Here is a 24598-nt window from a genome sequence, read left to right as displayed (position 1 = left end):
ACAAAAGAAAATTCAAAACAACAGTATAAATCATATAAAAGAGATATTTGAATCATTTTCAATTCCATCCATTGATGATAAATTCAAAATTTGCTATGTGTTAAAACATGTATTTCCACGAACATAGAATCCGCACCGGAAATGATGGAGCCAAATTAGCAAAGCATTTGACTTATCATCATTGAAAATTGTTTCTTACAGGGTAATTTACGGCTTTGGCATCATTTGACTATTATCGGCAAACAAAGCTAAAACGCTGAATTCTCAGTACCTTTCTATCAAAACACCAGTGAAAACATTCAGATGATTTTTTGTTCAGTCAGCTTCCGCATGACGAGATTCCGAGGCTGAACAAACAATTTCTCCAGAGATGTCTTCAGTTCAAATGAATACGGCTCAAAATGCGGCTGATTTGGAGCAGGCTTATGATTGATTAGACTATGGGCAAGCATATTAACCGACCAGTGTCGTGGACTCTGTCGCCAAACGATAAAAAATGCCGGGTGTCCAAAATATATACTTTGAGGGTCCAAAATGTATTGGTGTGTCAAAAATAATGAAAAACAGTGTTTCACAATTCAATTATTTTAGATGTTTTTTCCCTATCCTACATGACCGTATGGGCATTTTTATCTCGTAGAGTAAGTTTTTCTCTACATTTTGGCATGTTCTTTGACTTGGTTACGCTGTGCAATTAAATAATTGGGACAAAAAACTAAAATCGCTTATTAAGGGGTCCCAAATACGACGGTTACCCTACTACACCAGGGAAGAAGCTTCAGAATTATTTTCAAAGCAGAATTTTGCAGAGCTTTTTTCTGGTATTACAACGGTATACTCAACAAGGTAGGCTATTCCCAAGTGTAAACAACGGGTTTCAATCAAAACATGTGTCGTCATTACTATCGTCAAGCATGAGGCTTACAGGATAGTCAAAGAGAGCAAGCTTTGCTTTCTTTTGCACTCGTTCGAGTTTGCGGTAGGAATGACGTCACTGCCAAATTTAATTTTTCGGAGTATAATACCTTGCTTCTTTTTACCGTGAGCTAGCCCATATTGATACAGCATACAACATAGCAGGCCTGAAAATTTGTGTGAAGATCAAAAGCTTACAAGCAAGTTCTTAAGACAAAGTTTCTATTTTCTGTTGATAAGTTGATGCATACATTTTATATATTTGTTACATATGGCTTGAATGCCCTCATTGTGGCAATAAGCATCCATGCGGTAATGTTTGGTATCATGACTCCACTTTTGGCTCCGTGGGCACTTAATGGGATTCTGGAAATTACCTCCGTATTCAACATTTGGAAATGTTCCCATTTCGATGCAACTATCAACATTCACCATTTACCCTAGGAATAAAGCGCGTATTCCGAAGAAACGTCCGTTTTTCCATTCTTGCCACGTGTAATGACAGTTTTAAACCCAATTTTTTGGAAGGAAGTTGTGAATACAGAGATTCACCCTTCCTTTTGTTAGTAGTTGCAACCATGTTTAGTGAACAAACGAAAGAAGAAGAGACCCTCTAAGAGGTTTATTTTTCCCAAGACGGAGTCTAAGAAGGATTACCATTCCTAGCATTCACTAACAAAGCCAACGAAAAATCGAAGGCACGGGTCCAAACAAGGATCGCAAAGGGATCAATAGTAGAGAAAATAGTGCTGAAAAGTATTGTATTTGTGGCACTGAGAAGTACTGTTTCTATTGTTTTAGATTGTTTTTGAGACTTGCAAGTGCAGAGAGGATGTGTTTACGCACAGCGCGAAGGTACAATGCGCACTAATGATTTCACCACATACAAACAGACGTAACACCTAGAGCAAATTTCTTCAAAATCCATCGCCCAGTTTACACTACCATCATCTGGTGGGCATGTTGCACAAAAAGGTGTTTCGTGAAACATGACCGGCAGATGGCGGTAGTGTGAAACGTCAAACTCGAAGAAAAACGATGCGCGCGCCTCTGGTTCTGAAATGTGTAACATAGCAAATTTGAAATGATCAATGAGAGGTCCATGAAAATTTCGTCAGTGTTACGTCTGTTTGTCTGTGATTTCACTCTGTTTTCTGATTCCGAAGGCGTAGCCAGGATTTCCGTTACGGAGGGATGAGCGACCATAAAAGTTAATTTATGAATTTCACGCTAAAACGATCATCATAAACAAACTTTGCTTTATTTTTGCATAAAACGTTAAACTATGCGGTACATGCATCCTTCTTTTTCATTAGCAGTGCGCAAAATGGAGTCCAGTTGTTTCCAATTGACCAGTATTCGGCCAGTTATTGAGCGATAAAGAAATTTCATACAATTCGCTCATGGATCACCATTATATCAATTAAAACTCTGTAAGCCGCATTTGAAAGGCACTACGTGTGTATTTTTCCTTTTTTTTGTATTTTGCATACTAAATTTTTACTTAAAGTTGTGACATTTAAAAAAACACACGTAATCCTTGAAGGGCGCTCACGAAATTTTTGCGTAAAAATATGGAAAATATTTAAAATCAATGAAACAGTCATTCAAGTCATCGTGCAAAAGTTTGGGTTCATCTGAGCCGCACGCAAATCATTTTTGTTAATATCTCTGCCATTTTTCAACCTATTTTAATAATTCATAGCTTTTTCAAATGCAAATATTGGCGCATACATGATTGGTTTGAGATTTCACAGATTTTACGTGTTTTAAGTAAGTTTAGATGAACCCAAACTTTTGCACGATGATTTGAATGACTGTTTCATTGATTTTGAATAGATTTCAGATTTTTCCGCAAAAATATCGTGAGCGCCCTTCAAAGAATATAACATTACGATTCTAATGACACTTTGTTTAAAAATTTTGGTTGATCCAATGTTGAGAAAATTAGCAATGTTTTTTCAGTGTGTTTTTTGACAAATGTTACAACTTTAAGTAAAAATTTAGTATACAAAATTCGAAAAATGTTTTTGGAAAAAAACATACGAAGTAAGAACTCTTTGCCTTTCGAATGCGGTCTAATTGGACTTGTAATTCCAGAGATATGTACTTAACAATTTTTTTTTCTAAGGGGGTGAACCCAAACTTATGCACGGGAGTGTATGTAGTATCGATCTCTTTGGAGGTATTTCTGCAGAGATTCATAATGAGATGTATTCAAGGATGTTTTCAAAAGTTTTTCCAGAGATATTTTCGCGAAAAACTGAAAAATTTATTTTAATGTTTTTCAGAAATTCTCTCTAAAATATTATATTTAAATCATAACAAGGTTAGCAAACATGAATTTGATCCTTGTTTTTTCAATCCGGCGTGAGTACCGGTTATCCTTCCACCTTTGCTATTCCTCACATGTTAGAGGTATGCAGATTTGTGAGCATGACATGAAGTCAAAAGATAAGAATGTTTTCAGACATTGTAACCTTCTCTTCACGCGTTCAAGACGAATCAGAGATGGTGACCTCCGGTTTGTGAAAATCACTTAAAGCTCATGTAATATGGGTATTTTTGGAACGATCCCGTCCTTCTTTTAACGCTCCAATTATTTTTACGCTATCCCAGTTAGGGTCATGAAAAGATGTTTGGCTGTAATTGATGAAAGTAAAAATGGGTAGCTGAACCAATGGTGTGTTTGTATTTGATTTGGCTATAATTTAGTGTTGGCGTAAGTTGATTTTGCCCTGAAGCAACTATTTGTGCGTTAGTAAAAGTAATCAACAGTAACACTCTTTTTAGTACTCGGAGCATAATTCTAAAGATTCCTTTAGATTGATCCAGAGATTTCATCATTTTTTCCAGTAATCCCTGGAAAGCCTATCCAAGAATTTGTTTAATAATTTCTTCTATTTACAGATTCTTCTAGGAAGCCTTCCAATGATTTTTCAAGATATTTTTTTCTAAGAAAAACCCTAGCAAACCAAAAGCAAGTATATGATGAATTCTTGGATAAATTGATGCACTGTTTTCTATGGTGTCGTTTAAAAAAGTCTTGTTCTAGTATTTGGAGAAATTTTGGGTACAAATATTCAAGGGAAGCCACTAGAATCAAGAAAGGAAAAATCAAATGAAGATGTTTCAGATTAATTTTGTTATGATATCTGGAGAAAATCTTACCACATCACTTTTTAACTTTTGGTTAAATTCTTGTAACTCTTAGAAGATTTTGGATTATTTCTACATAAGATTTTGAACACGGTTTTTGAAAATTTGAAGATAATGGGGTGTATTATAAAAAACATTCTTTATTTCTGGGATTCCAAAGATAAATTATTGTGAGTATCTTGAGAAGAATTCTTTCGTAGAGCTTTCATAGAAATTCTCGGATGAACCGAAAGATAAAATTTTGGAGAAACTCTGAAAGGCGGGAAAATATCTTGAGATGTATGACTAAGGACTCCATGGAAAATTTCGAGCTATTCGCAGAAACTGGGGTACATTATTGGAATGGTTGTTGAATAAACTTCTTGAAAAATCTAAAGAAAAATATATAGAGGAAATCAAAGAGGAATCCCAGAATGAATTCCTGGCGCATATGTTTCGTTATCCCTTATCGGATACTTTGACGAATTTCTCTATTTTTACTGAAAATAATCATTTCAAATAAGTAGCAGATGCTTGAGAATAACGATTGGGCCACGTAGCAGCAGATTCCCTAACCAAAGCCAATTATTTTTATTTTTATTTATTTCGAGAAATTATGCTAGTATCATTAAAATATTATGGATATATTATTCCTAATCAGGCTAGAATGTGTGTAAGTTAAGGTCTTCCAAGGACTTTTTGGAGTTTGGGCACATGATTCTACATTCTACGTTCCGAAAATATCCATATTGCATAGGTTTCCAACGATTTTCCTCAACCGGAGGTCACCATATTGGATTCCAAAATGGCGTCGGACATCAATTTTCGTCATACTGTCTTCTTGCCAGTTCCGAAAATATTCATGTTGCATGGGTTTTCAACTGCTTCTCCTAACCGGAGGTCATTCCATTACATTATTTCCCACATCATTGTCTAAACTCAATTTCCGCACTTCGTAAAACAGTGACGTCAATTAAATCTACATTGTTAAAAAATGACGTAAATTGAGGTTGCGTTGAAAAAGACTTCGTAAATTGAGGTTTAAGTGTAGTAAGATCGAAAGCACAATGTGATTATATGATTGATTTAACAGCAAATGTGAATCACCTGAAAATTCTTCTCAGTTTTCCTGATGGAATTCCAGAAGCTATTCTTAGAAGATTCCTTGCAGAAATATCCGAGACAAATTTTCGGGAACTCCTACGGTATTGCTATTGGTTTTTCCAAAAAAGATTTTGGAGTATGTTCTGCAAGCATACTTGGAGTGTTCAATATGGGTACCGTAAATTCGGGTGAAATTGATCAGTAGGATGAAATTGATTTTACTTGATGTCACTTGATTTTACTTCTCCCTAATGGAGCACAAATATCAATGTAACATGCAGTGAATGAACGTTGTTTGTCGTCAGTATTGTAAAATTGTGTGTCGTGAAGTTTCTTTTGTTAAAAATATGTATTTTTATGAAAGTAAATAAAAATTTCAAAATCATGTACGGTGCTGTATTGACAAACATCAATAAACTTTTAGTTCTAGACAACGATTTGAACATGGTATAATCGTGAAATTTTGTGAGGATGCTTAAGATATATCCCAAAGAAAGATTTCATAACCAAAACTCGTACCAATTCGCTCAATTGGTTGAAATAATTGAATTTCTGTTAGATATCAAAAAATTCCTTAGGAAAATGCATACATTTAGGCGTTTTCGGCGTAATTCTTGAAATTTAATTATGCATTATTTCTATAAATATTGTATTGTTAAGAATTTAACAGACATATTCGAATTCAGGGAACTCAAATTTATTATGTAGAGTTGTATTGAAAACTAACAATAATCGCATTGATAAGTGATCAATTTCACCCCTAAATGACAACACCCGATTTTTTATTTTAGAGATATTTTTTAGCACTAAAATTATTTTTGTTTGAAAATTTCGACACTTCAGCCAATGAGGTGCACCTTCGTACTTGTTTTTCATCATTCAGTTGTTTAGCATTGCCAACATTATAGAAATCAGACAAGAAAAACCGTGAAAAATGATCAATTTCACCCAAAATTACGGTATCCTAAGGTATCCGATGACATTTTTTTGTTTCAATCTTTTTTCCACAAAAAAAAAGTCTAGAGTAGTTCTTGAAAAAAAAAATCTTGGAAGTATATCGTTATTATTTTTTTGAGGGTCCCTAAAGCAATTTTTCTACCGATTCCTGGAACGGAGGAGTTACAGGATGAGCACCAAGTTCATGAATAAATTAGTCAGTGTTCAATAGACTGGATCAAGTGTTTTTAGTGGTTTCAGAAAAACATACCAGGCAATGGAAATGTCAAAATATTTGCATTATTCGCTGTGATAATGGAGCTTATCTATTTGATGATACATCTGTATCAAAATAACATAGGAAAAAAAATACTTAGGTTCTTAACTTATTTTTAGAACGCTAACATATAGACTAGTCTGGTCTGTCTGACAGTGTCGTAAAAATTCAGCCGAATGATTCCCGATAAGTGTGAAAACGAGCAAAAACAAACTCGGCTAGCACGAGGCCAATATGACTATGAGAGCGAATGCGACGAGAAAGAGAGTGGGTGCAATAAACGCACACATTCAGTTTAACCCACTGTTGGTGTTACTTCAATATTCAATTTCATCTAGAGGCACTGACACTGAGAATTGAATATATAGTTATCAGCTTGGTATTTGTAGAATATGCAGAAGGTATTATTTGAGGTTTTTTACCTCTTATGCAGGGCTCATTCATACCTCATTCAGGTTGTAAGTATTGGAAATTATCTGGTATGGAATACCTCAATTGATATTCAGTAGTTGTTTTCTTCTGCTCGGGACCTGTGTACGGTGCAAAATGTTTCACAACTACAAGCGAGTGAGCTTCCATAAGAAGCCGTGTAAATTAGTGACATAGTTATTTTTGTTTACGTGTTTTTCCCTTTACTGATACATAGCAATTGATTCTTTTTCCACACCTTGGTATATATTCTCATTGAGATTCGTGCATGTATTGTCGAAAAAAAACATTCACACAAGGAAGAAATCTACGATGACGGATCCTACTGAGGGTAGGCGTAGACTGTATATTGAAATATACAGACACTGGTCTGAATACCGACCAATTCATAGAGGTATTTCCATAAACATTTGTGACAGACAGGTAGGTTCCACCATTTGTGAAGCTGATTCTAATGATAGCCCAAAATTACAAAATATGACTTTAACTTTTATATAAAATATAATTGACTTAAAGTGCACGATTGAATTTAGATTTAATCGACTTTTCTAACATGCTTGCAGACGAATTCCATCCAGAATGAGTCGAAAAAAATGAAAATCGATTTGGATTAAATTTTGCACATGTTTTTTGTATGGTAGAATAAGTGTTTTCCATAGAAAAAAATATTATTTTGACTCAAGTGTAACTTTTGAAAATGGCCTATAAATTTTAACTTGCAACTTATTTCAAAAATTCTAACTCCGAAACTGTTGATTTTAGAGAAAAATGTTCTATGAAGAAGTTGTAGTGAACCGTTTGGACTATAAGAAAAAAGAATACACTGAAAAAATATTTTATTTATTATCATAAAAAAATCAAGAATAAAACTTAAATTTAAAATTACAGAAAAACCCCATTTTTAATATTTTTTATATTTTCACCATAGAATCTTGATAGTAAACAGATGTTTGAGACAAAGTTTCATGATGAAGAAATATAAAATAAAAAAGTTTTTCAAAGATCAACTTTTGGTCGATTTTCAAAATTTTGATTTTTTAAAAACTAATACGTTCTGATGATAAGTAAGCATCTTGAAATGATTCTAAGCCATCATGATTATATTAATAATATCTCTAGAAGTAGCCATTTTCAAATTATATCGAGTTTAAATGCTTCAGCTAGGGCAATTGACAGATTGCGAGTAGCTTTAAATTGTTGCATACGATGGATTTTTAACCTTTCAAGATACTCCAGGGTATCACAGTACCACAACCAACTTCTTGGATGCTCATTTTATAACTTTTTTTAAATTACGCTCCTGTCTTGTGCTGTACAAAATAATAAATGATGAAAAACCACCCTATTTGTTTCGAAAACTACAACCTTTTCATGGTATGCGTCATAGAAACTTCAGATTAATTCACTACAACACTTCGCACTATGGTGGAACTTTCTTTGTACGTGGCATTGTTCATTGGAACCAACTTCCACCCGCAATTAAATCTCTAAGAAATTTACAATCTTTCCGTAGAGAGGTTACGGCATGGTGTGCAACAAGGAATTAGAAATTAAACGAGTAAAGATTAGTTAATTAAGAATTACCAAAATATCATGAACTTGATTATCAATCTAATTGTAGAATTAAAAAAGGAGAATTCCTTACTCTACATGTATAACAGCATAAATAAATAAATAAATAATGAAAAAAAGTATTATTTAAATATTAAAATAGGCCATTTTCATTAGTTATTCGCGATTCTCCATCAAGAAAAATATGTAAGTGGAGAGAAATATGGTCTTTACTCTCAAAAACGTATTATTATAAATGGAGAAACGCGAATAACTTATGGAAACGGCCTATTTTAATATTTAAACAATATTTTTTGCATTAAACTCAATATAATTTGAAAATGGCTACCGTAAAATGGGGTGTTAAGGGATGAAAAAAAAATTCTACCTAAATTTCGAGCAACTTCTAGTATGTCAATAATTGAACAAAATACAGTCCTACCATTCTCCCGACGTGTATATCAAAAGCCCTCGAAAAAGCTTTCCAAAGGATTTCTGTTCCATGACTCGATATTTCCATGAGTCGATGGTCCCTTCAATATCGACTCATGGAGGATTCACTGTATATTGAAATACAAAACGGCATAAAACGAATGAGTTTAGTAACTTAGAAAAGTTAGAATAGATAATCCCTTAACACCCCACTTATTTTAAAAACGAGACTTTTTTCATAAAAGTTTCTCAAAATCGAAACCCAGATATAATTTTAAGAAGTTTTTGTCTGCACTATGATCTCAATTAAATTTACTTTTCTTCTACGTTACTCGCGAATTTTTCTCAAATATATTTCATGGTTTTGTAGATGAATGTATTTAGCCCATAAAATTCGAACAAAAATGTTTTGAACGGTTTTCAATATATAGCAACCACAATACTTCATATTATTAGATAGCTCCTATGTTATAATGCAGCTCACAATCCTCCGAATAAATTGAGCATTTCAGATGATTTATACATCGATTTTCCACGTTTCTGTGATTTGTCAAACTTGACTGAGAAGTTCAATCCCTTAAAACCCCACGAGTCCTCAACACCCCATTTTACGGTACTTCTAGAGAAATTATTCGTATCATCATTATGGCTAAGAATCATTTCAAAATGCTTACTGTATCATCAGAACGTATTTATTTTGACAAAAAATCAAAATTTTGAAAATCGACCAAAAGTTGTTCTTAGAAAAACTTTTTTATAAAAAAATTTCTCCATCATGAAACTTTGTCCCAAACATCTGTTTACTATCAAGATTCAATGGTGAAAATTTAAAAAATATACAAAATGGGGTTTTTGTGTAATTTTAAATTTAGGTTTTATTTTTGATTTTTTTATGAAAATAAATAAAATATTTTTTCAGTGTATATTTCTATTGTATATTCTAATAGTCCTAACGGTTGACTACAACATCTTCATAGAACATTTTTCTCTAAAATCAACAGTTTCGGAGTTAGAATTTTTGAAATAAGTTGCAAGTTAAAATTTATAGGCCATTTTCAAAAGTTACACTTGAGTCAAAATAATATTTTTTTCTATGGAAAACACTTATTCTACCATACCAAAAACATGTGAAAAAATTAATCCAAATCGAAGATGGTCGAATTCTGTGACTGACCGATTTGACATGGAATTCGTCTGCAGTCTTCAAATTTCTTCGTTCCTCTTACATGGCAAAATACATTATTTTTCTTAATCATAAAAAATAACTTTTTAACCTCGAAACACATATAATGTTTGGGTATTGTTTAACACATGAAGTATGAGTTCCGGCCCAAGTAGCACGAGAAACATCTCTCAAAGAGATGTTTTTAAAAACGGAAGCTCTAGTTCCGTTTCATATTATTATCCAAAGCTCATATAGTTTCATTATGGTTCCAATGAACTTGCATTTCACCTCGTGTTTGACATTTAACCTTATCGAATCAACGATATTTGCTGCAAATATTCTCTGCAAACAGCAATGAAGTCAAGTTTATCAAGATGTATTCAGTAACTTTTCAAACAAACTCTTGCACCTTCTCTTAAAATGTCGGTTCCAACGTTATGTTTCAAATTACTTTCAATTGAAGCATCCGCAACTTGAGTTCATTGTATTCAAGTTCCGTTTCAATGACCACTACTTAAGAAGATTTTTTCCCTGTTGCGCGAAAATTGCACTAAACTACGTGTTGACAGCCAAAAATTTGTTTAGCAATACAGTTGAGTTTCTCATTACGTACCATGTAACAAAGAAAATATGTTCTGGCAACGGATTGTCTGTTTAAATGGTGTTTCTCATATGTTGCACGGCAGTTTTTACTACAAATTTAGTTAATTTGTGGTGTGTCCCAATTTAGCCAGTATACATACTTACTAATAACTATACTTAATAATAACTATTCACCAAGGTTGATGATTTCAAGGAAGTTCGCTGCCTTTTGCAGTGAAGAGGGCCTGGAAACATCTAGGGCAACTAATTTTTGCTCTAGTATTCATCTTCACTTCGGTCAATCAGCTAAGCACCTTTGAAAAATCAAGCGATTCCCGCGAATCAAACCAAATCACTTGTTTAAATGATCTCTGTTTCAAAAATTCCATGGCAGCAAAGTGTTTGTGCTACTATGAATGTTTGATGAGTTTGCAATGAATGTTTAATCAAGAGCGTGTTAATAATTACTCAGCCAGCATCATTAATTCAGCATATATTAATGATCTAGATATTATACTCAAGTATAGAATGTCTGCTTAACGAACAGTCGAGATCTGGACAGCCACCATGCAGCAATACAAAACCTCCCTTGAGTCGTACGATGCGTTCATGCGACTGTTTCGTCGCTTCAGTCGCCTTTGTGGAGCTGATATCATGGATGACAACTTTCGGGTTGATTATCGCACAATTACACTCTGCTCGATAATTGCTAGCTATATGGTCTGCGTTTTCTACAGCGTATTCCATTACTATCCTAACTGGCTGGACGTTCTGGAAGTGTTCTCTCTGATGGGCGTGGGCTTACAAGGGGCCGCCAAGTTGTACAACTGCATCGACCACAGCGAACAATATCGGCGGAGAAATCGCTTTTTGCAGAAGTTTCTTCGAATCCACTCCGACCACCCGAAAGACAATGCCGTGTTGATGAATGTGATGACGAAGATACACGTTTTTAAGACCATTCTTCTGCTTTCATACTTTTTCGGAATGATAATGATTGGGGGGTTTCCTTTAGGATACTACTTGTTCTATGGCCAACTGAAGTTGGCGATGAATTTCTTGATACCGGGAGTGGACCCCAGCAGTTCATTGGGATTTGGAATTACACAGGCCTACCATCTGGTGATAAATGTGCTGACCGTCGTTGGAATTGGCGCCATGGATTTGATCATCCTGGTGGTGGTCGCCAGTGTGGCCGGATTGGTTGACGTGTACAGGAACAAGCTGGAAGAGTTGGATGAACTTCTTGATCTTGAAGATGAAACGGGGAGTCAGGTTCGTGGCATGGTAGCGGAAATTGTTGAACTACACCAGGAAATAGTCAGGTTGGTGATATTATTTGACCTGGAGTGTAGCTATAATTTTATCTTTTCAAGGTACGAAACTAATTTGAGGGATCGCTACGAGATGGTCAATTTCGTTCAGTTGACTTCGTCGGTGTCGTTTATTGCGCTGAACCTATTCCTGTTCTACGTGTACGATTACTATCACGTAATAGGCTTTTTACTGGCGGGAGTTTTTCAACTCATGGAGTTCTGCCTTCTCGGAACTATTTTCAGTGTAAAGGTATGGAAAAAAACAGCGATCTTTTTACTCCGTTTCATGATAACCCGTAAATTTTAGCAGAATGACGAAATGACTCTTGCGATTTACAACACAAAGTGGTACCAGCTGGCCCGAACCGAACAACGATCGTTGCAGCTGATTTTGGCTCGCAGTCAAAATTCGGTGGAGTTGACTGCGTTGAACCTTTTACCTTTGAATGTGGAGACATTTGTGAATGTAAGATAGATGCCTTAAAGTAAGCTTCAATTTATTATTAAATCTCTATTTCAGATTATGAAAAACATTTATAAATGTTTTGCTATGTTGATAACATATATGGAGCCACTTTGAAAGATATTATCACAAATTGTGAAGACCAATATTAGAGGATGTAATATGTCAACGCTATTCAGTTGTTGAAATATTTAAAAATTACAACTATAATTTATGTATAATATCTCAGTACAAATTCGAATATTGCTTACAACAGTCGAAAATATATTTGATAAATAAATGCACTGGTCTTTTGCAGAATGTGCTACTTGAGTCCATGATAAATTATTTTAATAATTGTAGATCCTGTCTTTTTATTGTTCAAAGGAGTTATATATATTCATTTAATAAAGTGCCATATTTCCATGGATATAAAAACTGAGACTAGTGGTGGACGGAGCTGGTGTAGTGGTCAGAACAGTCACCTCTCACGCTGAGGACCTGGGATTCCATCCCCGAGTTAGTTACGATCAACAAAAACGATCAACGATCAACTTATGGAACATACACTTCGTATTTGCTACTCCGTGATCAATCAGGATAGTAATATTGCACAGAGAACCACTCAGATGAAGCTTGGGTTTTAGCTTTTTTCCATCTTCAATGTACAATCACACTACCCTTAATATTTCTCGATTGATAACGGCGCTGGCTACGTCCTTATGTCCACCGGGGAGAGGAAGGAAGTTAATTAGTTAGCCGTTGTTGCTAGTAAACCGGAGAATCTCCTGTAATTCCCACAGCTACCTTGGAAGTAGGGGTGTTTTGTTAGTGATGGATGAGGTATTCGACCGTATGGATACCACTGTGGTAAGCGGTTAAGTCGATATATTCAATTCTAGCGATAGATAGAACTGATGATGTTTGCGCCATAATGACGCAGGGAGATATAGAAAGACAGCTATTAGAAATAGTGTTACAAATATGTGAAAGGGACGGGCCTGGGATTGAACCCACGACCTTCTGCTTGCAAAGCAGGAGCGATAGCCATTAGACCACCAACCCCGTCTCGAATCCCATCCCCGAGATAGTTACTGACAAAAAGTTATAGTGATGGCTTCCTTCGGTAGGGATGTAAAGCCATAGGTCCCGAGATGAACTTGCCCAGGGCCAAAAATCTTGTTAATAGAGATAGAACAAAACTGAGACTAGAGATCAAATATTCCAGTAAACACACGACCCTATATGATTCTATATATGGCGTCTGTACCAGTGATAGAGGCAATTCTAACGGGTAGAGGTATAAAAAATTGCCAAAAAATAACGGAAACTCGTTTTTTATACCTGAATATGTCATTCGAAAGGTTGCAGGTAAAAAATAATCTTAGAATGATAAAATCATTGAATCTTTCAAAACAGGATTTCTTCCATTACTGGAATATGTTCCAGTAATAGTAGTATTTGCTAACTTCTATTCCTATAACAGTGGTTTACATTGATTTTCCATTGAGACGCACTATTATAGGAACGCCTCACTATTACTGGTGCAAAGAAGCAAAAAAGTTAAGGTTTTTAATTGTTTTCTACTATTTCCTTAATAAGTTCTAAAACTCTCTTTTCACTTCCATATCATTTTGATATGGAATATAACAATAAAAATTGCATACAACACACTTGAAACGGCACTACCACTATTACTGGTACACATACTACCATTGGATTAGCCACCCTAAGAGTACAAAAGTTTAGGCGACTTACGTGTGCTATAAGGCTATATGCAAAATCTATGTACACTACCCACCATAAGTATGGAATCGCATCACCTAGTATTGTAACACCTTCCAAAAAGTTTAGCATCACCTAAAAACTATAATATTTATGACGTAATATCTCGGAATCCTTACTTTCTAGTTGTTCACCAGTGTTATGGCGTTCACTAAGTGAAATTTTTAATGCGCAATTTTGTCGCTACGTGGCGCTAGAGAGCATGTAATTTAGTAGACTCTAGCTCATAATCTTGGCCACCTATAGGTAAATAACTTATATATATAAACTTTGTGTTTTCAGCAAACTTGTTCAGAAGCTTGCAAGCAATTTGAGGCAGTACCCTTTAGTTAGCAATTTTTCCACTAAGGGCCAATTTCTTCACCTTCGCTTAAGCCGTAAACCATGCAGTTACCCATACAAATAAACCAGGTTTAAGGCCTAAGCAGTGGTGAAGAAGCCGCTTATAAGTGGCGCAAGTGTGCATGTTATTTTGTCATATCCCAGTATACTCTGGCTAATGATCCTGGCCACCTAGAAAGTTCGTGTCATCAGTAAAATTATTCAAAAGCTTTAGAGCATTTTTAGAAAACATTGTTCAATTAGCAATTTTGCCGCAAATGTGCATAGAATTTAGTTATTTTCTAGTACACTCTAGCTCATGATCCTGGCCAACTAGAAAGTTCGTGCCTTCAGCAAAGTTTTTCAGTAACTTGAAAACAATTTGGGACATTACTGTTTAGTTTGTAGTTTTGCCGGTACGTGGCGCTAGTGTGTATGGGATTTGGTAATATTCCAGTGGATTCTAGCTCATAATCCTGGTCCCCTAGATAGTTCGTGTCTTCAGCAAAATTGTTCAAAAGATTGAAAGCAATTTGAGGCACTGTTTGATTGATAATTTTTCCACTATGTGTTCATGCAAAGTTGTTCAATTCCAGAAGACTTCTTGCTCATAATCCCAACTACCTTGAAAGTTCGTGTCTGAATTAAAATTGTTTAGAAGCTCTTAAGAAGTTATTATCAGTTCTGTTTGGTTTGGTAAAACGTAGCAGCAAAAATGCTAATTAAAGAGTGCTACCTCAAATTGCTTTCACCTGGCTTCACTTTGCTGAAGACATGAACTTTGTACGTCAGGATCATAAGCTAGAGTCTACTAGAATATGCACACGATTTGCAAAATTACTAACCAAACAATAATGCCTCAAATAGCTTTCGAGCGTCTGAACAACTTTGCTGAAGACACTAACATTTCAAGTGGTTTGGATCATGAGATAGTGCCATCTAGAATATGACCCAATTTACATGCACCTAGCGCCGCGTAGTGGCAAAATTGCTAACTGAAAATTACTGTCTCAAAATGCTTTCAAGCTTCAGAACAACTTTGCCGAAGACACGAACCATGAGCAAGAGTCTACTGGATTATGCCCACTTAACATGTACACTAGCGCCATGTAGCGACAAAACTGCTAACCGAACAATGTTGATGTAAATTGCTTTCAAGCTGCTGAAAAACCTTGCCGAAGAGAGGAATTGTCTAGGACCTAGGTGGTGGTGGGAATCAAGAGCTATAACTTGCTAGAATAACCAAGCTACATGCCCTCTGGCACTATGTAGCGGCAAAACTGCTAACTAAGCAGTGTTGCTTTAGCCTTAGTAAGGACCTTGGGTCTTTTTCGACCCATTTCAAAATTCAAATCAATGTAACTTTTGATTGAAATAACCTAGCAATTTGAAACTTTCTGACAATTATTTTTTTGTGGGAAATTTTGTTTCTGCGGAAACAAAAGTTTTGAATGACCCCTAGGGGAGCATCCATAAAACAAGTTAGAAATTGTGACTTAGGGGCACACATGTCTAGTTTCAGAAACCCTCCCGGAGATCCGGATTTGGTCACTGTGGCCACCGGGAACCTGCTACATATGAAAAAAGTCTCTTTAGAGACCCTTACTTTGACGACCTGTAGTTTCGTAACAAAACAAGTAATCTGAACCGTCCTCATATTGTTGAACAGGTATTCACGTGGACAGTGAATAGAGATTCTCAAATCACTTACAGGGTGATTACTATTTTCTGTCAGTAAAATAAGTAATCATACAAAAAAGATGGTTGTATGAATTTTAATTACCAGTGCATATCTAGTTTTGGACATCTATAACATTTGTCTTCGCTATACATAGATAACAAATTAATTTTATTACCTCAATTTCCAACCACGAGCGTTGTTTCAGAAGCATTACAGTTAACACGCACGTTATTCAGAAGCATATATTTTTACCAAAAAAGACATATTTTTTTCGCTAAAATTTTCCATAATCAGTCTTATGCTATTCCCTAGTAAGTCTAGAAGATTGTAATAACATGCTGTTTCAATCAGGCAATTTTTTCAGCGGAGTTTATTCTAAAATACATATCTGTGGAAAACGTGCGTGCCAGGTGCAATGCCTTTAAAACAACACATATGACTAAAAACTAAGGTAAATGAAAAAAGGTTTAATCTTTACTTTGTCAGAACAAATTTTATAGATGTGCAAAACAGGATGTACACTGGAAATTAAAATTCATGCATACATCTTTTATCAACGATCATTTACTTTACTGACAGGAATTAGTAATCACCCTGTAGTTATTCATACACGGTTCCGGAAACCCGGAACATCCGAATAGTAAGTTTCCATCGCAGTTCTGTATATGTAATTCACATCGGCACTATTCGGTTGATGGATACCTTGGCATATTTTTTTTTCTGTAATAAGGGACCAATTACCGGCGCACATTCCCTGAAAATTTCGGTCCAGTATGGTCCCTGCGGAACCGGTTCCTGGAGTCCCGGGAGGTGGCCAATCTGGACAATTCGATGAAATTACTCAGATTTGAACCCCAAAACTAAATGAATTGTGTTCAATTCTTTATGATTTTTATGTTTGGATGTATTTTCCCAAAATAATGAATGGATGGTTATTTTGGTCCTTTTGGAGCACCGGAATGGCCACCGGGTAACCCGTAATATGGGACCACAAAATTTTAGCACCAAAAGTAGGCATGCGACGGCTCAATCTTCATGATTTTGCTTCCCTGTGACTCTGCTAGTTCAATTATTGATGAATAATAACTTTGGTTCTTCTGGCCCTCCAAAATAACCCAGGAATGGCCACCGGAAATACCCGTATTGTGGGACATTTCAGTTTTTGTGCCAAAACTAGGCATGCGACGGCTCAATCTTCATGATTCTGGATACCTGTGACTCTTCTAGTTCAATTTAAGATGAAAGACCACTCTGGCTCATTGTTAGGCCATTGGCACAGTAAGCTCTCAGTTAATAACTGTGGAAGTGCTCATAAGAACACTTAGCTGAGAAGCAGGCTCTATTCCAGTGCTAGAAAGAAGAAGAAGAAGACCATCGGAAATACCCAAATAGTGGGACATTTCAGTTTTTGTACCAAAACTAGGCATGCGACGGCTCAATCTTTATGGTTTTGAATACCTGTGACTTTTCTAGTTCAATTATAGGCGTATGATCATTCTGGATAATTGCGACCGAAAATAAAACCTGAAGTACGCAGACACAAAACTCAATCTGGAAATATTGAGATGTAAAATTTGTGAATAATAATGAAATTGTTCTGGTGAGCTTAGATCCCACGAGCCAGAAAGCGTAATGATTCTACAGCATAGTCGCCCAACCTGAAACCTGAGGACCTGAGATGACTTTTACTTATTGTTGTGTGAAAAAAGTCACATGCCCGAAAAACCAGGAAGACTGAGCCGTCGCAGCCTAGCTTTGATACAAAATCTTATGAACCCCACGATACGGGTTTTTTTCGGTGGACATTTCTGGGTTATTCTAGTGATAGCAAAGGACCAGACTGGCCATCCATTCATTATTATGTGAGATGGATCACGTGCTCAGAAAATTAGGATAATTGAGCCGTCACATGTCTAGGTTAAGAACTAAATCTGAAATGTCCCACAATAGAGATAACACTGATGGTCATTCCTGGGGTGTTCGGAGGTAACAATTATCCAGAGTGGTCATTCACTTATAATTGAACTAGAAGAGTTACAAGTACTATTGAAGTTGACCACCCATCCAAATATGGAAGACGGTCAAAAATCAAAATCAAATGCATAGAATTAAGTAATATTTATAAATTTCTATTGATGGATAATTAGAAGAATCATTCGATGTCGAGAAATCTGACAAATCTCTTGAAATGTTTTTCATTTCTTCGCATTCCTCAGCGCGCTGATAATTCTCGCTGATATGGTAATAAGCACTTGGTCCACTCTGACTGCAGAATTTTATCGATTTTTATTGATCATCCAAAGTAAATTTGTTAGATATCTCTCGCAGTTTACAACATTCTTAAAATTTGATCAAAGTTAAACGGAGGTAAGGTAATTTCACATCTAATGAGCGAATAATCCAATTTTCCCAAGTTTTGTAATTGGTCCCCTCTGACTTAAAGCCGTCCACATAGAAACAAACATGGAAGCGCTCAGCGCTGTGCAAGTGACCATCGAACTCCAACCTGAGATGCCAGGATTAGAATACCAAAAAAAAACTTCATAAGAATTATAACGGCAACAGTTTGAAAACAATAACGAAGAAAAATGTAAAACCTTCAAAGTATGCAAAGAATTCAGTTGGGTGGTGAAACTCATCACATAAAAATGGCGATTAATGCTACGTGATGAAACCTGATGGATCATCAATCACATATCAATCAAGTTGAGCGCCGTAACGGTAGTTCAAACCATTTAAACATTTTCTTCCGACCGAGCTGAAACCCTGAAACACATCATCAATTTTCATTGGAAATTAATTCATCAACCGTGAGCAGCACGTGCCAATACTCACTCAAACTCGAACGATTTAATTTTTCCTACATTCGATGGGCATAAGAAGAATGCTTCAATTTTTGACAGATTGCTACTGCACGTTCAAAAATAAAAAAAAAATCCCTCCAGGCTGAATCTATTTAAGGAAACACCGTTTCGACCAAAGTGACTCCGAATTGTGCTCGGTACGTCTTCATTATAATCTTCCAACTTTGCCCTTAGACAAGCGAAGCGAACCCTTTCTCCATCCATCACCGTTCGCATTCGAGATCGACTTGTCGATGTCGATTCATAATTAATAGATTGAAAAATTATGATAATTATCGCATCGGATCGGCACACCTCTCTTACCTTGGCGCTGCTGCAGATGTTGGACGGTGAGTTCAAACCCGCAAGTTGGGGCTCTTACCCGGATAAAAACGTACCATTCAGTGGATGGAGTTATGTACAATTATAACGTATTGGATACAATTAATCGAATTATAATTCAATTTCGAAGCAACATGTTTATTGTTTGTGGATACAATTCATAAACTATTCAATATTATGTAACAGAACACTGCATTGTTTTTTTTTATGGTTTTCTATTTTACAAATAAAGTCCAATTCATGTTTGCGTACAAAATGACTGTTATTTTTGTATGTAGTTACGAATATTAAAAAAAACATCAAAAAGTTTCATACTAGAGATAGATAGATGTGATAAATGTGTTACCATTCGGAGACCATTTGAATCATTTTCTACTATGAACTGCTCAATTTTGTTCAAATTGTATTTTAATTTGTTCTAAATGGTACTGATACAATACATTACATTGCTTATGTATAATATTTCTTATCCGGGTAGCTGAGGTTGGTAGCGGTTGAATAGTCGGAGGTAATTATTTTCTCGTTGGCGCGGTCCACCTCTGAAGGGCTAGAAGCGGTTGACGTGTGAACGAAGGTATTTACCTGAAAAGAGGAAAAAGAAAATTCCACTGTGAATGGGTTGCGTTTGTATGGAAGAAGAGAATCAGAAAAGGGCAGGTTGGTACTAAGGTAGATTTGTAATAGAGAGGTATTGACCGAAGAAATGCGATTGATGATGAATGATGCACTGGGAAGGTGATTAAAATTACTTCAAGTTTAGATGATGAGTGAAAAGTGACAAATGACTTTAGATGATGTCAAACGGTTGATATGGAGCTGGTCTGTTTTTTTTTCTGTGAGGAAAGCTTATTTCTTTTAAAAAGCTTTAGACTCCACACATACAAAAATAGCTCCAGAATGCAGAAAATCTCGATTACTTTTTCAAATCGACGTAAGTAACTTCCATACGGTTTTGAGAAAATTGATTCAGGAGAATCACAACCTTTCTTCTAAAACTGTTTTAAAAAGAATTACCTTTTTAACATTTTTTCGCCGTGTACATCGCTCAAATTTTGCATACAATCAGATCGCGTTCAAAAACTAGGTAGTTTCTATAATTTTCAACAAAAATAATTATAACAAAATGGTAAGCCGTTTCAAACAGTTACTTTCGACGTTTTTCTACCAGTGTAAAATTGGCTCAAGTAGTGTTTTGTTTTGATTACTGGTTAAGTAACTTTGTCTCTCCATACAGCGGGGCGACGAAAGTAGTGGTTAGGTTGCGAAAGTTTTAAATCTGTTTTTTCGTCGTTTCGTAAATCCGGAAGTTAAACGTTCTAAAAGTGAAAAATCTAAGTAGATGAAAAAAACCGAATTTAGTACTATACCATTTAATTCCACTAGAGTTTGTATCCTTTGACAGATACGCGTATTTCGACCTCAACTGTAAGGCCGTCTTCAGTGTCGTGTAGGGGAATTCGGGGTAAAACCGACACCCTAAGCTTATTGATAAAATTTATGTACTTTAGCTTGTTAAACGAACCCAAAATTGTTGTAGAATCACATATTGGTTATAAATCTATCAATCCTTGCAATCGCTGGATGATATATTAAGGTTATATAATGATTTAAATCAAATTGATATTGCATCATTTTTAGGTGAGACAATTGAGAGTGCGGGTAAGATCGACACCCTGTTGGGGTAAAACCGACACATGCACTTTGAGTAAAATTTATAAGTTGTAAACATCACCATCACATTTCATATTCGAAAGTATGCTTTAAACATGACTTTCGACCCCTTCCTCTGAAGGATCATACACATATTACGTAAATTATTGAGAAGAGGCCAAAGATCCACTAAATAAATGTGAAAATTTTAAATGTTCCATGCTACGATTATAAAGTTGGGGTGAATACACATGGATATTATTAATTTGTGTTCATGTAATGTTTACGTAGATAAAGTTGTAGCGAATAATTGGTTGTGAAAATAAATACTGTTTTATTTTTACAAAACAGAAAAGTGTAATTATTTTTAGATAATAATAACTGACGAACCTCATGGTTTGTAAATAAATAATACGATTATTTTATGTGAAAATATTTCAAATTCTGTTAATTCTTCAATTTTAAATGAGAAATTTTTCTTCAAGCTTCATCAAATAAGTTGAAACGTGATAACATAAAAATATTTTTTTAATACTTAATGATAGCTTGTAACAAGTTACGTAGTGTCATATTTTACATGTTAACAAGTTTGCCGTCCATGAACTTCACTGGAATTCAAAAATAAAGACTCACATAAACTACAGAGATAGTCCCCCGATTAGAAAGATTCCCTGAAATTAGATTATGAAGCAAAGAAAGGTGTCGATTTTACCCCAAATGAAAGTGTCGATCTTACCCCGAGTGGACATTTATTTTTCAATAGCGTTTTCAGCTGTCGTAGAACCAAAAAATAATGTCTCCTTCATGTTTTATCAACGTAATAATAGTAAATGATGATGTAGACGCAGAACAAATAATGACATTTAAAAAATTTCACATGCGAATTAGTTAAAGAATAACAGCCAAATATTGCAACTGCTGTTGCTTCTATGCTATCCAATATGATTTTGTTGTTTATTTTGGCAGTTTATTGGAAGCGTAAGTTGTAATGTCATTCGGAACACAACATTTAACAAGTTAAGATAGAGCGTGGTGGAAACTGTATGAAAATCTGCTCAAAACATGAAAAATCAAAGGGTGTCGATCTTACCCACAGTGTCGGTTTTACCCAGATTTCCCCTACTAGACTCGACGAGTCTAGTACACGACACTGAAGACGGCCTTACAGTTGAGGTCGAAATACGCGAATCTGTCAAAGGATACAAACTCTAGTGGAATTAAATGGTATAGTACTAAATTCGGTTTCTTCATCTACTTATAGGTATTCTACTAAACAGCTCGAAGATTTATTATCATCATGAAAAATCTATTGGGTAAGAGCGGAACATGTGGAATTTCATCTGCGAAACACGTAGGATCAATAAAGTAAGTTTATTTACTTTTCTGACTTGAGACTATTTGAATAAGTTTTCGAGAAATAGCTCTCGTTTGTTTCTAAAACATATCACACACTCTTAAAAAATAATGAAAATTACTGTGGATCTAATTCTCCTCATGACTGAATGACACATCATATGAGTGAAAGAACGACACATAAACGTGTCCATGAAGATGTATTGGACAAAAAAAAAATGTAATTTTACATGTCAAGGGATACGAAAACTATGGAACATTTCCCGAATCAGTCACTAACGTATTCGAAATTTGCCACAAATTTACGTCATTTGGCTCGCTTCTTTTAAAAGCAACCCTAAAGACGTAAATCACATGATTTTTTTGGAGTGTGTAACTGAAGATCCATTCTCTCATCAAGCCAAAAGGCAATATAAACCGAAATTCATAAAACCTGCTCTGCAAGGCTTGGTAGTGATCCATATAAATTCCACAGTTCAGCAGTGATTCCACCTCTTTTTGCGTTACGCCCTTTATTGGACATGCTGCTTCTCAGCTTAGTGTTCTTATGAGCAGTTTTACAGTTATTGCATGGAGCTTTCTTTGCCTTTTGACCAGATTCCAATGTGTGGTATGTCGTGTTGCAAAGAAACCGATGATAATCTCTATACCGTAGGAAGTCGAGGAAAACTCTACCTCGAAAGGATCCTGACCAGTGAGATTCGTACTCACTACACATAGCTTGGTCTTGCTAAATAGCTGTGCGTACTTGTAAGAATACCCAACAAACATGTTTGCTGAATAAAAGTTTAAAAAGTCATTCAGTAGAATACTTTTAAAATTAAAATGAAGAATCTCTTATTTAGCTAATTATGGTACTTGGGTATAGACTCTGAACCCACAGGCAACATTACTGATTAGTTGATGTTTTTTGACACTGCAAAAACCTTTTCATAAGCATAATTAGTGGTATTCGAATATCTTCATACAAAACAATGAAATATTATTGGGCAATAAAGTTCACTGAGTATGATACATATCCTTAAGATTTCGGTCTTAGTGGATGAAATATTGTATGAAGTTTAACGCATAATCCAACTCCTCCAAAGTCTCCATAGTACATAGGATACATGATCAACAGCTGGTTATGACAGTTATTGATGTTTTTCAATGACTCTTAGCCACATAAAATCCTCCTCAGTGGTTTAAAATGAGGAATCCACAAAAATCCCCAGAGAAGACTGCATAGAGAGTGCGACAGAGGTTTTTTATGCAAAGGTTTCCACAAAGATCTCCGCATAGGTCTTCCTAGATGTCACGAAAGTCTCAACAGAATCCTCCAAGAAGGTTTAAATGGAGGGAACTCATGGGAAGTTTTCACAAAAGCTTTAAAATTAGAACTTATAATACAACTAAACTGAGCTGGGGTTCTTCAAACTAAGCTTTTTTTTGCATTTTAGCGCCATTCAAAGGACTCATGTCACTCTCTCAGTATAGCTGTTTACTCAATCATTTATATATTGGGCTCATGTGCCATTAGACATTACGAAGCCGACTTCTTTTGATTGCTTTAATAATGTCATGATGTCTTCTCAATATACTATGTTAGCTTTGGGGAACCGTAAAACTCGCGGTTTGGTCGAGGTTAGAGGTAACAATATTTTTGAAGGAAGGGATAGGATAATGGGATCTCCCTGTTGACGTTCAGCAACATTCAGTTGTGTCATGTTTGCTTTGCTGCTGATCAAACACAATGTGGACAAGTAGACCGACGAGACGGGAGAATCAAACACAGATGTCAGCTTGTTTTAAAAGATCTTACAAAATCTGTTCAATACCGTATTCGAGGCACTCGGATGCGTGTTCGATATCTCGGTAACCTGCTTCGCAGCTGCAGTGATTGCTATCTGTGAGCCAGCCCTATTCGATAGTAATGAGAGCCTAGAGAGTAGTGGTTGGATATAAGTCGACATATTACACCGTCTCGACTTAGGCCCAACCCCTAGAACCACGGCTGCTTCGATACCTGCGGAAGAATGGAATGTAATCACCTGCCCAATTCTCCGGAATCCCATTTTCGTTGCTAGTAGACCAATGCATGTTGACGAGCAATTGAAAAAACTTCATTGAAGCCGATCTGTTGGTCCAAAATATCACCTTCCATAGCGAGCGAGTCTACTTTCTAATTGCCCGGAATCGAGCAATGCGAAGGGACCCAATCCAAGGTGTATATGAATCATTCGATAAAACACTCAATTTAGATAATATTTCACAGAGAAAATACAGAGAGTGCTATACCGGTCTTATTGAACGTATAGCCTCTATGGAGCTAAATCATAAATCTTGTCTGAGGATTT

At 35.7% G+C, this 24598-nt stretch overlaps 2 protein-coding genes across 2 annotated transcripts in view; one reads left to right on the top strand and one right to left on the bottom strand.

Annotated features, from left to right (window-relative positions):
* LOC5564573 (agrin) overlaps positions 1-24598 on the bottom strand; it is a 339321-nt gene that overhangs the window by 109856 nt on the left and 204867 nt on the right. The gene's annotated exons all lie outside the window — the stretch shown is intronic.
* Positions 11091-12601, top strand: LOC110675627 (odorant receptor 67d-like). The gene is made up of 4 exons (XM_021841120.1): positions 11091-11854; positions 11906-12095; positions 12156-12311; positions 12366-12601. Exons 1-4 carry the CDS (start codon positions 11097-11099, stop codon positions 12423-12425), a joined length of 1164 nt encoding a protein of 387 aa, XP_021696812.1. The 5' UTR covers positions 11091-11096; the 3' UTR covers positions 12426-12601.

This window comes from Aedes aegypti, chromosome 2, assembly GCF_002204515.2.
Source record: "Aedes aegypti strain LVP_AGWG chromosome 2, AaegL5.0 Primary Assembly, whole genome shotgun sequence".
Classification (NCBI taxonomy): domain Eukaryota; kingdom Metazoa; phylum Arthropoda; class Insecta; order Diptera; family Culicidae; genus Aedes; species Aedes aegypti.
This window is presented reverse-complemented; position numbering and strand designations above follow the sequence as displayed.

Bases quoted from the DNA above. Each gene is read 5' to 3' on its own strand.
- LOC110675627 (XM_021841120.1), top strand. From the start codon at position 11,097: ATGCAGCAATACAAAACCTCCCTTGAGTCGTACGATGCGTTCATGCGA. The intron at 12,096-12,155 runs GTATGGAAAAAA...AAATTTTAGCAG, and splicing joins GAACTATTTTCAGTGTAAAG to AATGACGAAATGACTCTTGC. The intron at 12,312-12,365 runs GTAAGATAGATG...TCTCTATTTCAG, and splicing joins ATGTGGAGACATTTGTGAAT to ATTATGAAAAACATTTATAA.